The sequence below is a fragment of the Phaseolus vulgaris genome, chromosome 9 (assembly GCF_051622355.1).
Source record: "Phaseolus vulgaris cultivar YP4 chromosome 9, ASM5162235v1, whole genome shotgun sequence".
In the NCBI taxonomy this organism is placed as follows: domain Eukaryota; kingdom Viridiplantae; phylum Streptophyta; class Magnoliopsida; order Fabales; family Fabaceae; genus Phaseolus; species Phaseolus vulgaris.
In genome coordinates this window covers 30,323,992-30,340,730 of record NC_143506.1, presented here as the reverse complement: position 1 = coordinate 30,340,730, position 16,739 = coordinate 30,323,992, and the positions used below count along the sequence as shown (strand labels likewise).

General features: G+C 30.7%; 1 protein-coding gene and 1 pseudogene across 1 annotated transcript; both read left to right on the top strand.

Annotated features, from left to right (window-relative positions):
• Positions 1-3,325: 3,325 nt before the first annotated feature.
• Positions 3,326-3,431, top strand: LOC137823232 (small nucleolar RNA R71; annotated as a pseudogene).
• A 7,536-nt stretch (positions 3,432-10,967) lies between these two features.
• On the top strand, positions 10,968-11,861 carry LOC137822505 (mini zinc finger protein 3). The gene has a single exon (XM_068627403.2). It carries the CDS (start codon positions 11,370-11,372, stop codon positions 11,640-11,642), a length of 273 nt encoding a protein of 90 aa, XP_068483504.1. The 5' UTR covers positions 10,968-11,369; the 3' UTR covers positions 11,643-11,861.
• The last annotated feature ends 4,878 nt before the right edge of the window (positions 11,862-16,739 follow it).

Genomic DNA, 16,739 nt, shown 5'->3' with positions numbered 1-16,739 from the left:
TAAAGTTAATATAACAAAACATAATATATCACCTAAACATATTACAATATATCTTAATTTCTTACAATCAATATAAACTTTTCCTATAATTTTTCTAAAGTATATCGTATAAATTACATACAATTTAATGTCTAAAATTATAGACAAACTAGTGACTTAATAAGTAAGTCACTCAAAAGGGACTAAAATAATTAATTAGTTATCATCATTTATTTCATTTCTAAGTTTTAAATTTAAATATCTAATAAACATTCATCCACTCTAAAAAATAATTTTTAACAATTAATTTCAATATTCAAAGTTTTAAATTTATAAATATAAATAACATATTATGGTTTAAATATCAAGAGTAAAAAAAATAAAATTCAAGGGAGACATTCATGCATTCGTGCTAAAACCTAACCACAATATCACTTTTAAAAAATGGAGGTTTACAACCGAATTAGATAGAAACGTCCACCACCCTAAACTAGTCACAGATATGGAAGACAACAAGATTTTGGTTACTAATGAATGTAGATATATACACCATCACTGTAGCCGTAACTAGAGAAAATATGAATGGTAAGTGAGGAAGAAGGAGGCCCTAGGTGCAATATAAATCAAGTTTTATTTCAGACTCCCTAAGGCGCACTTTCTTATTTTCAAAAATATCATCGCGTCTTTTTCACGTTGGGTGCATGTATATCAAACATAAAATATTTGATGTTGTCGCGCCTTTTTCTATTAGTGAATTGAACTCTTCAATTGTGTCTTGGCTCACTTGGCTCACTTGGCCTATGCCATTGGACAATTGTGCAACCTATAACAATCTTCCCCTGAACAATTTCTCCACTAGGAATGGAACTCATAACCTTGACTTTGATACCAATTGTTGGATTGAACACTTATCACATACCAAAAGTTATAACTGATAGTCAAGGCACAACTCTTTATACTTAAGAGCGTAATAGCCCAAGTGCTACTATTCGATTGTGACTTGGGCCACTTGGCTTCTGTCACAGGACAATTTATGCCACCTATAACAATTTTTTCTTTCAAAATCGATTATCATTCAACATATTTCAATATCACCTAAATGGTTCAACCACTTTAATATGATACTTTTAATTTGTCACATGTCATCATCTAAGCTTGACATTTCTGAAATTTACCACATGCCATGTAGATTTTCTTATATCGAGTTCTAATGTGGTATATCCCAAGTCAACACAAGTGTTTGTCCCCTATCTATTTAACCATATGTTCTACAATTGTATTTGTCAAAATTATTTGCATTTTCCTTTTTCATGGCCACATTACCTAATTCCTCCCCTCCTTAATGTTTTAAATTTTCTATGATGCATATTAGAAAGTTAAGGCTTATTTTTATATACTTTTAATATAACTTTTTGGGCACAAGCACCAATTAGAGTAATAAAATTTTGTCTCTGTATTTTTGTTTATAATCCAAGCCTAGGCTTTCAATTGTGCAGTTCCAAATTTTCCGCATCAACTTTTACATTCCTAAAGAGCACATTATTTTTATGTTCCTAAATACACCTCGTTAGTGTCATCTACACAACATTCCATATGATGTTATCATTCTTATTCAACCTTGCCATACATAATTGATAAAGGTGGTGTATAATTTAGTTATGATTTATCATTGTTAACCTCATCCATTTATTGCATATACCAAGCTACATTTGATACATTACATTCAAAGAATATATGTTGAATTAATTCATCATGTTCTTTACATAGCACACACAATTTACAAGGTACCTGTACACCATGCACTAGTGCAAAAATCGTGTTTAACGACAATTGTACAACGTAGGTTGAAAGGCAAACGTCGTCCATAAAAATGTGGTGATATTTTTGTGACTATTGTAAAGATATAGGCGTCGGTTCCCCTTATAACTGACACTTATACTTAGTGCGAGCTAATAAGCGTCGGTTATAGAGGGAATTGTCATCTATTTGAGTGATCTCCATATTGATACCTTCATGGGATCATATGCCTGAGGTCGACCTGACCATGATATTGGAGGATATTCTGGTAATGTATACATAATTATTGTTATCATATATTGTTTTTTATATTAATTCATCAATTTTGAGTACTTGGTATTTTTCTTGCAGACACATTTTGATATCCCTAATGTGGAGACCTTGAGATCAAATATTCTATCTTCGATCGCCATAAAATTTTGTCAGTTTAAGTCAAAGTTGATGTCGAAATATGTTTTTGGACCTTATAAAGGTCAAAAACCTTTATTTAAAATACTCTAATATTGATGAGGAGACATGACGTCAATTCGTTGAAAGTCGTGAAGCTGAACTGTGGACGGTAAGTACAATTTTTTAATCATTTCATGCATTGTTCATATGACTAATTATTTAATATTATTTGGTTCAATTTGTCACACAGGATGTTAGGAAAAAATCTCACGGCATAGTAGCCCAGAATGTGACCCCGCGCCTACTACCTCGTGGGGGTAAGCTTGAAGAATCTATGATAAAGGAGAAGAAGAAAGCATGACTGGAGACTATTTCTGGGATGATAAAGGGGTTATTCAACCTCCATCTCCACCAATCTACCATAAAAAATGAAAGATGACCCGAATGAAAAGATCAGATGCATATAGTTCTGAGCAATCATGATAGTCTAAAAAAAATTGTAAGTTATTTTCATCTAGTTGTGCATCTATTTTACGATATTAATTATATGCTAAATTTATATAATTTTGGAGTCTTGCAGGATTCCTTGGTTGAGCAAAACGCCCAAGGTAGTTTTGTCCCTCGGGGTTGTCATGATATAATGCATGAAGCTATTGCATGATTTGAGCACCCTGAGTGTGCTGCTAGATCAGGGGTTGGCATTTGTCAGTTCTTCGGAGCTGCACCACAAGGTTCATCTTCCATGGAGCCCAACCTAGAATACATAAGTAAATTACGACAAGAAATCACCAAGGATTTAAGACACCAGTTGTGGCAAGAGTTTGATAAGCAATTGTCTCAGCAGTTGCAGCAGGAGTTTCAGCACCTCCAAACCTTAGGTCTATCGTAGCAGGTTCCATCTCATCCTAATCATCCGCTTGTGCTTCCCACTTAGGAGCACAAAGGGGAGTTGTGCAACTCCTACAATCAAGGGATGACATTGACCACATAAACCATTGCAAGCTACTTATAGACGACAGTTGATGCCACTGCATCAATAATTCTTGCCGCTTATTCTACCTCAAGAACCATCATTATGCCTCCAGTTGCGATATCTAGGAGCATCTTTGTGTCAGATCTAAGACCAGTGAGAAATATGCTCAGTTGAGCAATATCTTCAAACCCATGATTTGGGCATTTTCTCAATATCATCTTGAATCTTTCCCATGTCTCACGAAATGATTCATCTGTTCCTTGTCTGAACATAGAAATTTCAGACTTTGCTTTGATGTAGCGAGAGTTTGGAAAAAATCTTTGCAGATTTTTTTCCTCTACATCTTTTCTACTAGTGAGGCTTTTGTTTGAAAGTGATTTGAGCCATTTCTTAGCCTTTCCTGCCAATGAAAAAGAAAACAAGCGCATATAAACATTTTCAAGATCACCTGATTGAATTTGTTTCAAGATCATGTTCCATTGCTGTAAATTGTTAGGCACTGATGAGACTGAGAAAATCGGGATTTATTTCCAAGGCCTTGGCAGTAGCAGGTATTGCAATACTAGAAAAATGTATTGGTTCTTGATACATGACATAATCTCCAAGTGTCCTCCTAGAAGGTGGTGTTTGTTCTTCCGTCATGTTGCTTTTTTCCTAAAACATATTAATAGAGAAAAAAATAAAGTATTTTTTTTATATAAAATAAAATAAATTCAAAATAAATTTGAAGATAAAATAAAAACAAATATGCAAAATAAAATAAACCAAAAATAAAACAATAAACAAAATAAAATAAAATAAAATAAAATAAAATAAAACACTAAAATGATGCTAAGAGAAAAAACTAACGAAAATGGAAACTAATATATATATATATATATAACAACTTACATAAACTAAAAACTAAAGAAAAAATAAATATAAAATATAAAACAAAAATAAATAAAAACTTAAAAATAACATACTTAAAATAACAAATAAATACTAAGACTAAAATAAAACAAAACAAAAAAAACGTTTACGTAAAAATAAAAACTAAAACTAGTAACAGTAATGATAAATAATTAAAACAAATAAATAAAAACTATGAAAACATAAATAAAACTACGTAACTAAACAAAAAAAACTAAAATAAAATATAATAAAAAAATCAAAATAAAACTGAAAATAAATAAAAACAAATAAAATCAAAATAAGAATTAAAATAATAAAAACAAATCTGTAAATTAAAATAAAATAAAAACAAATCTATTTAAAACAAAATAAAAATATTAACAAATATAAACACAAAATTAAAACAAATCAAAACAATTAAATATTCACAATATTTAAGAAACTATACTCAACAAATCAAACTTATTCCCCGACAATGGCGCCAAAAACTTGATGACTTTTTAATATGACTTTTTACGGCAAGTGCACCAAGTTTGTTAGAAGTAATAATTGTCCCTAAGGACGTATATCGATCCTACAAGGAAGAATGAATTATCGAGTACAATATTTGCTAAATATAACAACAGAACAATAAAAAGAATTTTGAGTTGGTTATATTGGCACTTATCAATAAGAAAACAAACAAAGAATTAGTTGCTTCAATTGGAAAAAGAAGGATTAAGTTTCATCTCTCTCACTCTCATGTATTTTAATTTCCATGTTAATATTAAGTATATTAAGTTCTTTGATTGAATTTGATACCCGTAGAAAATTCATTTATATCGATTTCTCGCATATAAAATCCTTAAGAATGTTTCATAAATATCGATCTCTCGCATATTTATAAAAACAACTTAGAATCACACTCAGATGTTGTTTATGACAATTAACATTTCAAGTCTATGTCTAGCACTCAAGTATGCTAAGTATTGTTGTTTAGGTCTGAACCCTAAAAATACCTCTCAATCATATTTAAGATTTTCAATTTGTCACGGAATTTAAAAATAAAACAATAATACCAATAATCAATCAAGAACTGAATATTATTATATTAGATATCACCTCAATAAATAAGAGTTTGAGCAGATTACTCCTAATCCCAAAGGGTAAAATTAGCCACGCATACTTCTAGCACCTTCCATTCTCCCAATTGGGTTACAATTCACTCTATGGTATTTTCCTCTCAATCTGGCACACTAGGGTTGAGCCTTTAGCCCTCTATTTATCCTAGTTTTCTAGGGTTAGGTCGCTTCTTGTGTCGCGCTAATGGACTAAGTGATAAAACATAAAAAAAAGACCCAATCTTTCTCTATATCTTTATCCATTATGGGACCTTACAACTTTCTTTTTTTAGCTCAAATTATTCTCCTTTACTCCAAATCTTCAATCCTTCATAAAAATCTGCAATTAACACCAAATTTGGTAATAAAATGCTCTTATTCAAATAAAGCTCATAAAAATTGTAAAAAGGTATAAATTCATAAATTAAGGATTATTTTATATGTAAATTAGCAATAAATCTTCATAAGTGCCTATATTTAATATGAAATATTACTGAAATTATTAGACACTTATCAAAGGGGCCACTACCTTACATAATGTGCCTTTACCCCCTGATGTGGTCAAGGTGACTGTGGAGAAAGTATGGGTTATTGAAGCTCTTGTTCCTCTGCCTACAGATGAGGTAAAGACTTTGGCCAAGGCATTTCAGACATTCGTATGCTAGCCCAGAGACCTCTTTCAACTTATTTTAGAACCCTTGGTAAGAAATTAATTTGTAATTATTAATTTATATTTATGTATTATATTTAATTTAATACAAATTTTCTTTATTTTGTAGCAACTGCGTCAGATACCAAGTCCACAAGCATGTGGTTTCCATTGACGATCCTATAGCCTCTTTATTAGAGATTTCTTCGAATATAGGTACAAACTCAATGGAGGTTTCATTGGATGCCACTATTTTTGGAAGAAATAGTGATGTCCCTCTATACATATACATGACAGATGTCTTAGAGTTTGCAGATGGCGGGCAGTACCTTAATATATCCATCATAGTTTTTTTATGATGTAAGTCTCTTTCACCTATATCGTTATTTACTTTATTATATTCAATTATTGATTATAATATGACTAATTACTTATAGGTATTTGTCTGGAGTTTCTATTAATTAGGAGAAACAAGATGTCTATGGATTATTTGATTCCCAATCAACTAATCCAACTAGAACTCAGAAAGTTCAAACTCAATCATACATCACCAACTCGTTGGTTTCAGGGGCAGAACAAATATATTTTGCCCCTTATATTAATGAGTAAGTTTAGTTAATATAATTCGTCAATTACTAGTATTTAATTTTTTAAAGTTTTACTAACTGTTTTTTCATGGATGATGCAGTGGTCATTGACAGTTACTTGTGCTCTTCGTAATTGATAGCACTGTTGTGTGGTTTTGTTCACTACACAAGAAGTCATTGCATAATTTCAAGCAAATAGTTGACAGGTAATTTACATTATCAACTTATGCATATAATACTTAAAAGTTTTTTTTGTTAATCAGGGCATCGCGTGAATATAACATACTCAGAGATCGACAGCGCAAATTGTCAAAACATGGTTGAACCTATAGGTTTGTAATTTTATGTATTCCTATCTTCATTGTTTGTCAAGATATCAATATTAACTTTTAATTAATTTTGAATTGTAGTGTAATAAAATGACAGGAGGGTATGAGTGTGCATACTACGTTATGCAATGGATGACTACCATTATAAGACTTGACATTACATTACAGGAAGTTGGGAGCAAGTAAAATAATTTAAATTATTGTTTATTATAAACTATATGTACTTTAACATTAATTTAAACTTATTTTGTATTGTATATACTTTAGCTTCTATAACTCTAGGATTATTAATGAAAAGTATATAGGTTTAATTAATATAACATGTTTCTAATATATAGGAAATTAGTTAAATAGATAGGAGTAGATAGGAATATATATTGGATATAAATGATTTGATTGTTTTGAAAAATGTGTATCTGGTTGTCTGAAATTTCATTGTATATCTGTTTGGCTTTTAAATGAGCAGGTTAATTAAGAGGAGAAAATGCATAAAACAAATTGAACTAAAAAAATTGTCATCATAGACTACGGTTATAATTAAAACCAAAGTTTATGAGTCACTACAAGCACTGGTTATGGACAAAGTTGTCGCTTATAGTGACCATAGATTGAGATTTTTACTACAACTGGAGTCTATGGGAGGTCATGTCTGAAGCACAGAAAAGGGTATAGGCAGGCATCTATTCTTATAATAATCGTTGCTTATATACTTCTCTGGGTATATTAAAATATTATATTATGTAACAAATAGGTGTTGGTTATTCAAACAATCATCGACGTTTATAGTGACTTAATAGATGTTGGTTTTGAAACCGACATCTATAAGTCAAAACTATAAATAACTTGCTCATAAATTACGATTTTAAAATCGGTGCCTAAGGTTCTGAAAACTATTGGCTATGAACATTTTTACATTAGTACTATGAACATTTTTACATTAGTAATGATCAAGGCTATCCTTGACACATTATTGAGTTCCAATCTCAATGTATACAAAATGTCTATTTTCAATATCAAGTAAAAAAAACACTATTTTCTCCAAGATACTGCTATGCAAACTTTTGTATACAAATTTAATTGTATATTTTCATCTTCATCCCCTTTCCAATGCCAAGAATCTTGGTCTAGATTTTTTGATATTTTGTTTGACAAATGTGTTATGAGTGTGGAAATCTAAGGTAACTCCTACTCAAACCATTCATAAGTGTCGTGTCATCGTTCCGTGTATCATCTCAAAATTTAATGTGTTCCCTTACCTAGTTTTCGTAGATGTTATTGTCAAATCATCTTTGACAAAAATCCTACCCACTTGCTTTCTTTAAATCTTTTCACTACAATTCATAATTTGACTGTTTCTCTTGATTTAATTATCTCCTGTAATCATACTTTGATTCTATTATATTCATCCATATAACATAAGACATTTATTTTTTTACTGCAAATTTCAATCACATCCAGAATCTCTAGTCCGAGACTATGGGTTAAATAAGCATATTTTCACTCCCTACGACTATCATAAGGTAAAACCAAATACAATGGACAACCCAGGGTCATCGTCTAGTCTACAAGCATGGATTAACCTTCACACTATGTTAGTTCAAGATGTCGTTGCTTATACCTTTGGGGTTTGCTTTGGCTAAAGAGTCTAAACACTTAAAGTGTAAGTCTATAAAAGATACAAAACTTATTATATTTGCACATACCACCAATCTAATGACTTTATTATAGCCTCAAATCTGGTAGGTCAAATCATGGATCTACCCAAACAAATAATCTATAGTTTTAATTGTTAAACATAATTGGGAAATTTTTAGGATATTACTGAACAATTAAACAAATCAATGAGCTATAATTGTTTTACATTTTTAAGAGACTACTATAGAATTATATTTTTTGACTGCACAAAACTTATAAAGCACAGAAATTAAGAAGATAAATCTCAATTTCATGTTTAATTTCAAACATCAATTGAGCACTAAAGGTGATTGGACGATATGATTCTCGTTGCCAATGAAATCATTTTGTTTAGCTTTAACGTTATCACTCTTCACATTAAATTAGAGGGAATTGAACCATTAGATTAAAGTAACATCTATGGTCCAACATTTTAATGGAACAATTTATTCATATACTAGCTTTCTTTTTTAGGTGTACTCCTGTGATAGTTAGTCCATAAATTAATCTTTCAAATACACGTATGTATAAATGGAGCACATATATTAAAGTGACAGCGTGTTCTTGGACAAACCATTAATATTTATTATACTATTATCATAACATTCGATTATTATTAATGATTATGTTCAAATTTAAATAAATTCAGTCTTCATCGTATGGTTGTATTAATATTATTAATCATTCGATCTAAATGTATTATACATAAATGTTAAAATAAATATTTTGAAAGGAAAACAGATTTCCTTACATATTTAATTATAAAAATGAAATTAAAATAAATAATCCTATAAACGACTTAACTATTATTCATATACATATAATATATATATATATATATAATATATATATATATATAATATATATATATATGCGAAAATTTTAATGGTATTAGGATAAAATGATTAAAAAAACATTTTTTTTCCAAATAAAAGGATTAAGAGATCAATTTTAAATGAAACTTTGCCAATATTTAATAATGTTCACCTTGCATGTATATCGAATTATTGAACGTTATAGCTAGCCATATACTAATCACATAAGAAACCAAATTCCCATATTACACTAAGATTCATGAGGATGTTGCTTTTGGAAATGGAGATTAGCCAAATACGAATTTTTAATTGATTCGTATAACGTAAACTACGAGCACGCTTCTGATTGACAAGCACATGTGTCTTTGTCCCTTGTCACTTTCTCTAATGTGCACATGTTATTGCCCCAATGTGTGCTTGTCCCTTTCTAGTTCTTCACTTTGATATGGCGTTGGTGGAGGCTCCTCATGCCTTCTTGTGTATGTATTACTCATGACCCAAGTGAACAATCCAGACCTTTCAAAATCAAACTTGTCTATGGCATTTCTATTCTTCTTCCCCCACCAAATTCCCCATCCAATAATATGAAGGTTTCCAAATAATGCAGCTTTGTGTAAATCACCCGCTTTTCACTTCAACTCTCTCTGTCTGTCTATTTTGTTCTTCTTCACTTCCTTCTATATCTGTTGGCAAAAGCTTCGTGCAAATGAAAACTACACGTATCAGGATCTATGCAGGGAACGACACGTACTTTTAACCTCCTCAACAGGAGAAATCCCAAGTTTCATTCGCAATGACTTAAAACAAGAAAAATTAAAGGAATCTGGTGTGTGTAGACATACACAGTGCCCTTTTGTTTTGGCTAGTTTTGATGATGGCCAGAGAGTTCAAGAGCATATCAATGATGTTGAAATTTTGTAAAGTTATGATTGTCCTTGATTTGATCCAAGGGAAAGAAGAAAAGGGTGGTCATTCATGTATGAGTGTGGGGAATGGTCTTATACCTATTAGAATCTTAGGTAATTAGACAAGAGTTGTTGTCACAGTTGCAAGCAGGGCCACAGCAACCTTCCTTTTAAGTATCAAATCGGACCCACTGCAGATATAAAATTAGCATCTACCCTTTGGTTGGTAACTCTGCTTAAACAGCTTAATCAATTAGTTTGACCAAAAAAGCACTTCACTGCACTGTCACCACCTCTATCTAATTGATTTTAGATTAACTACCCATTTAAATCTGTAAGTATAGTCAAGCTTGTCTTTTTTCAAAACAATATAACAAAATAAAATACTATTCCCATTTTATTTTTTCTTTTTTGATTTAACAGTCCTTTTGAGACAGGTGAGCTATCAATTCTGGAAGACAATTCTAGGGTTGTATGGTTAATGTAAGGACAAGTATTCCCTCCTTTAACCATATTAAGTTTTGTCCGGTTCTCAATCAGAGGGTACCACAATGCGGTATGGAGACTTTTCTTCACTTATACTTCTAAAAGCAACGGATGATGATTGTGTAAACATACTTCTACCTTTCTCTAGCATCATAACCAACTAAGAACCCCACCATTTCCTCTTGGGTGACGTGTTGTGCCTTCATTGGCTTAGAGAACAATAATACTTTAGACAAAACTTGGATAAAGTTGTGTACATGCTGGTCATGTTGTTCACGAATAAAAAAATAACATGTGTATTATTCTTTCGTCATCTCATCTTTCTTTCTTATGTTTTTCATATAGTTGTGAGAGGTAAAAATATAATACATGTAATTTCAGAATTGATTATGTAAGTCCCTGTCTTAATGCTTTAGGGACCAAGTGCTCCCATGTGCGTGCCTTTGTAGTCCTCAGTTTGAAATACATGAGCACCAAAAAGTAGGTAAAATAAGGCTGCTCAATACCTCAAGAACCATCATGACCTTTATTTCCATCTTTTGTTCCTAGTGCTTTACCCAAATAAGCCACTCAAAAATTTACACACTAGGGTTAGGGTTAGTCACCAGCAAGCACTGACTCGTGTATTTATATAAATAGAGCAAGACCTATCTCTGGTGTAATCATCATCCACCATTTTGATTTGCTTGGATTACATATTTTGGGTGAAACCATTTTATTGGAACCCAAACCAAACATACGCAGAAAGTCAACCGTTGAGATCAAACTGATTAGGGTTTTTGGGATTAAGCATGAGTAAGAGACAGGTGGTGCTGAAAAGAGATGTGGCCAACACTTCATCTTCAGTGATCAGAAATGTAAGATATGGGGAGTGCCAGAAGAATCATGCAGCCAATATTGGAGGGTATGCAGTGGATGGTTGCAGGGAGTTCATGGCTAGTACAGGGGATGGAGGTGGTGGGGCTCTTACATGTGCTGCTTGTGGCTGCCACAGGAACTTCCACAGAAGGGAAGTGCAAACTGAGGTAGTATGTGAGTACTCTCCTCCAAATTCTTCTCGCTAAAGAAAGGGAAGAAAATAGAGTGCAGAGTTTGTGTATCAAATTACTTAACTGATTGAATTTTTCTTTCTTTCTTTCTTTCCATATTTGTTTCATTTGTGTTCTTGTAAGCGTGAATGATTTGATTACCAACAGAAAATTATTCTTGTAAAAGAAAATTTAAGCTTCAGGGTTTGTGTTTTGGAATGTTATATATCAAAGCTTTCTATATCCTTTTGCCCAGCCCAGCTTCCATTATTTTTCTTCATATCCTTGTCATTTTCTTTCATCCTTGAAGCATTCTTCTTTCCTATATATCGTTAGATCACGAATCTCACACAATTAAGACGAAATGATGAGATATTACTCAATTAATCAATCGATGATTTAGGAAATGAGAATTGGAAGAAATATATTGTTTTTACTGATATTTTACATTACTACTATGAAGAAGCATGCCATATGGTTTTTCATATTTTCACTATGAATCTTAATAATAATATGTTTTGGTCTGGAAATTGAAGTCTTCAGCTATTGAATTGTTGTTAGTGAGCTGTTCAATTTTGCTCCTTTGAATATTTACCATGCTAGCTATAGTTTGATTACACATAAATACAATCATGCTATTGCTGTATATCCAGTCAAACTTGATCAATCTTTTCATACATATAGCTTCAGCAGTATAACTTCCACTGAAGTAGTAAAGTGTTCCTGCATAGTTTAAATAGTATAAATATGGTTAACTGGTTCACACATTATGTATGATGTCTGTGCGCGCTGAAGGAGAATATGGTTTATTGGGTCATTGAAGTAGTTGTTTCAATTGCTCAATTACCTAGTACTTGACCAGCTCAGTTATCTTTTCGAATCTTTAATTAATGTTGTATATTCATTTTATGCTTCCTTTCCCACTCCCGAGTGCGACAACTAAAAGTTTATTGAGCACTGAGAGGCACAGCAAAAGGAGAGAAAAAGTGTTTAGATGACTTCTCAATTCAACTTCCCCCTGTTTCTTCTCCATCAATAACAGTGTATATATATAAGGCTTATTAGTTTGAGTAAAACCTTAGATTCTGCTAAAAAAACCAAGAGATATATGAAGTGTGTGTATATTTCTCCTTGTCATGCCTTCAAGGCAAGAAAACAGGTTAGTGTTTACGTGATGAAAATAAATTATCTTTATCCCAATCATTTAGTGTTTGACATATTATATAATTCCTTAAGGCCCACTTGTATTCAATCATGTTAAGGATATGCCTTAAAAATATTTCTTTTCATATGTTGGTATATTAATTAAAGTTGATTAAAGGTAATTAATTAGTGTTGTTGTGGAGGTGATGACCACCTCTCTTTTGGACAGTCAGTGGAATTTCTCACAGATCACAAGGGAATTGTTTCAATAAAGGCAAAAAAAAAAAAATCCTAGTAGCTTTAATAGTTGGAAGTGGCAACTGCACTTACTATCTTTTGCCTTGTGATATGTATGGGCTCTTCAGTTCTTTATTATTGTTTGTGATGAACGAAGAATATGTAGGCATCTTGTCTTTGAGCAAACTTATTTATCATCTTGATATGAGTGTGAATATGAGCAATCAATTTTTCCATGGAGTTCTGGAATGGTTATTTTATTGTTCCTAATTACAGCAAGTACTAATATGCACGAAATTTTATTATTATGAAAATAAAAAAATAGAATTTGTCAATAATTGGCATAATGAGAATCTAGATGGTCATGTCAATATGAAAACATTCTCAGTATATAACATTTTTTCTTTATGACTTATTTAAAAAAATAATTTGGACCCTATTAAAAAATGGTGTTGGATAAACTGAAATGATATATATAATATGAAGCATGGGAATTATCTCAAAAGGCAAAAGGCATTGATTTGTTGCATCAAGTTTCCAGGTGCGTGCCATTATTATAGGTGGATGAAATAGCTATTGCCAAAACACCTGCATAGAAAATTGAATGAAGGCCAATGGAAAGTAATCAATGTGTGGTGCCTAATATTGTTTCTTTTTCAGTTAGGGATTCAAGGAGGATACTTTTAGAGGGCCATCTATGTTTTGATATATAAAAAATGTGTAATTTTGATAGAAATTTAATAATATGGCAGACACAGCCAATGACTGAGTAAGCCACACAAACATTTGTAAGGTGAAAACCAGCTAAAGGTATTATAGGGGATCCTCAAGTGTGCAAAAGAATAAGGTTTAATCATGCATGTGAGCCCCCTAATTAGGTATAGATAGATGGTTGGCCTTAAAATGTGTCTATACTTTGTCGGGGATAGATAAGAGTGAATGCCCTTCTTTGTCTTGCTCGTTCTCACTCTCTTGTTAATTTGGCTAATATTCTACAATGCAAGCTCATGAAAAGGATCAAAATTCCTTGAGTTAAGCTCTCACCTCAACCATTTCGATAATATCATGCCAAACCAAAAGTGATTGAGTCCAAGCTTATTTTTTGTTTATTTTTCCTTCAATTATCTAGTCTTACACCGTCTTATTTTTAGCTTTGATTATAACACTTACTCCTTGTAACGAAAACTTAATGATATGATATGGGGAAAAAAGCTTAAAATGGCTTTAACTGGCCCGTTGAAAATTTGGTAGCTTTCTGAATGAACTTTTATTATTACCACAACAATCTCATGCAAAATGAAGCAATTCAAATGATGGTGATGGGACTTGGCATTAATTCCTTTTATGTCGTTATACCATGTAAAGCAACCTCGACATTTGGAAGGAAACTTGCTGTGAGGGTGTGTACGTTTTGAAGAAAGAAAGTCGTTTTATATAAGTGCTTCTTTTGGTGATGAGCATGTATATCTAACTTTGTACTTAACTTTTGTACAATAGTAAATTTTACACACAAGTGACAGGAAGAGATAGAGAAAAGAAGAAGATGGTGATGCATGAATTATATAAATATATTAATGATATATCTAATAGGGTCTATTCTGAAGTAGGTCTTGTTTGAAGTATTTGGAGGGAAGTTTGTTGAATGATTTATATTTCTCTTTGAAGAAAGAGGCCTAACAGAAAAGGATGAGAGATTAGAAAGAAATGAGGAAACAACCGCTTGTCGCTTACCTAACCTAACCAAAACCAACGGTGATAGTACAAATAATACATACATATCCACACTTATAGCTTCTAGGCGGCTGAAAAAGTTAGTAACTCTGGACGCAATATTACTCTTAATCTCTCTCTCATTCTCTCTATATATATATAGATATAGAGAGAGAGTAAAGAAAGAAATGAAGGAGGTTTGTCTTTACCTTTTATGTAAGTGTGAGGGAAGAAAATATAGTTTGTGTAATATGATTAACATCTAAAATGTTTGGGAAATACTAGTTTTCAAAACTACAGTTGTTTTGGATAGTTGATCACATTTTCAGTTATATACACTACAAGAAAATCATCAAATAGAAACTAATTTTTAGAAACCAAAATAATTAGTTGCAATGGTAACTAAATTAGAGACCATTTTAGAAACTAAAACAAAAATTGGTTTCTAAATTAGTTTCTATTATTTTCTATTATTGTTAAATAATTTCTAAATTGGTATCTAATTAACAACCAATGTTTTATCTACCAATTATTTAGTTTCTAAATTTAGTCTCTAAAACCTTGGTTGCTAATTAGAGACCAATTTAGAAACTATTTAACAATAATAGGAAATAATAGAAACTAATTTAGAAACCAATTTTTTTTTAGTTTTCAAAATGGTATCTAATTTAGTTACTATTGCAACTAATTATTTTAGTATCTAAAAATTGGTTTCTATTTCATCATTTTCTTATAGTGATATTTGGGAGAAGATCTAAAATTTATAATTTTTTCTTAATATAAGATGATTTTATGAATATGATCATTTGTAATTCCAATGATTAGTTTTCCAAATTTTTTTCCTTTCAATTTTATGCATACTATGTCTTAGGCAAATGTTGAATTTCTACTGTATTCAAATAGAATTAATTATTTCAAGAATAAGTTTTAGTAAATTTATGAAACAAACACTACAAGAAAATTATTAAATATAAATCAATTTTAGAGATAAAAAATAATTAGTTGTTATATTGAATACATTAAATACTATTTTAGAGACTAAAAAAATTATTGGTTTCTAAATTAGTTTCTATTATAGATAAATAGTTTCTAAATTGATATCTAATTAGCTATCAAGGTTTTTGTTACTAAATTTAAAATCTAAATAATTGGTAGTTAAAACTTTGGTAGTTAATTAGATACAAATTTAGAAATTATTTATCAATAATAGAAACTAAGTTAAAAATCAATAATTTTTTTAGTTTTTAAAATAATATCTAATTTAATCAATATAACAACTATTTATTTTTAGTCTCTAAAATTGGTTTCTATTTAATAATTTTCTAGTTGTAAAAACAAATTTTGATTTAGTAATTTTTTTCTTTCAAATAATTGATTATTGAAACAGTTCAATTTTGTCTAAGTTGGTCTACATTTAGCAATTTTATAAGAAAATATCCATTCCTCTCACTCATAAAAAAAGAGATTAAAACTATTTCAAGCATGTAAGACAGAATTAAAATTAAAATAAAAAAACAAATAAATCATGAGAAGACTAGATCGAGCAATAACTCAACTTAAGCTATATATAGTTGGACATTATTATGTGTCGAAAAAGAAAAAGTATAGAATAGAACCATTGAAAAAGACATTTTTATTTAAAACACAAGTTAGTCATACACGGTATAGATGTTGGTAACACATCACTTCTATGGAAATATGAGTGTTCTATGCTAGTCCATTCATTGTCACTTTTCTTTTCACTAGTTCAAAGTTTCTTTTTTTTTTTTTGCTGGTAGTCATTTTGTATAAGGGTTTAACTACTCCTCAAGTGTTTCTTTTAATGTTTAAATTTTTTTGTTGATAAAGAAAAATGAGTGTCCTAGCTTTCATCAATTTAGTCATACTAACTTTTTTTATTAGAAACTTCACTTTATTCATTTATATATATACTTTAAATTGGTTTTATATTTAATCAACATATAATTTTTAATTCACATTCTCACGTCGAAACATAACTTCTAGTACATGGAATTAGATATTTGTGAGTGGTCTGATAATGGA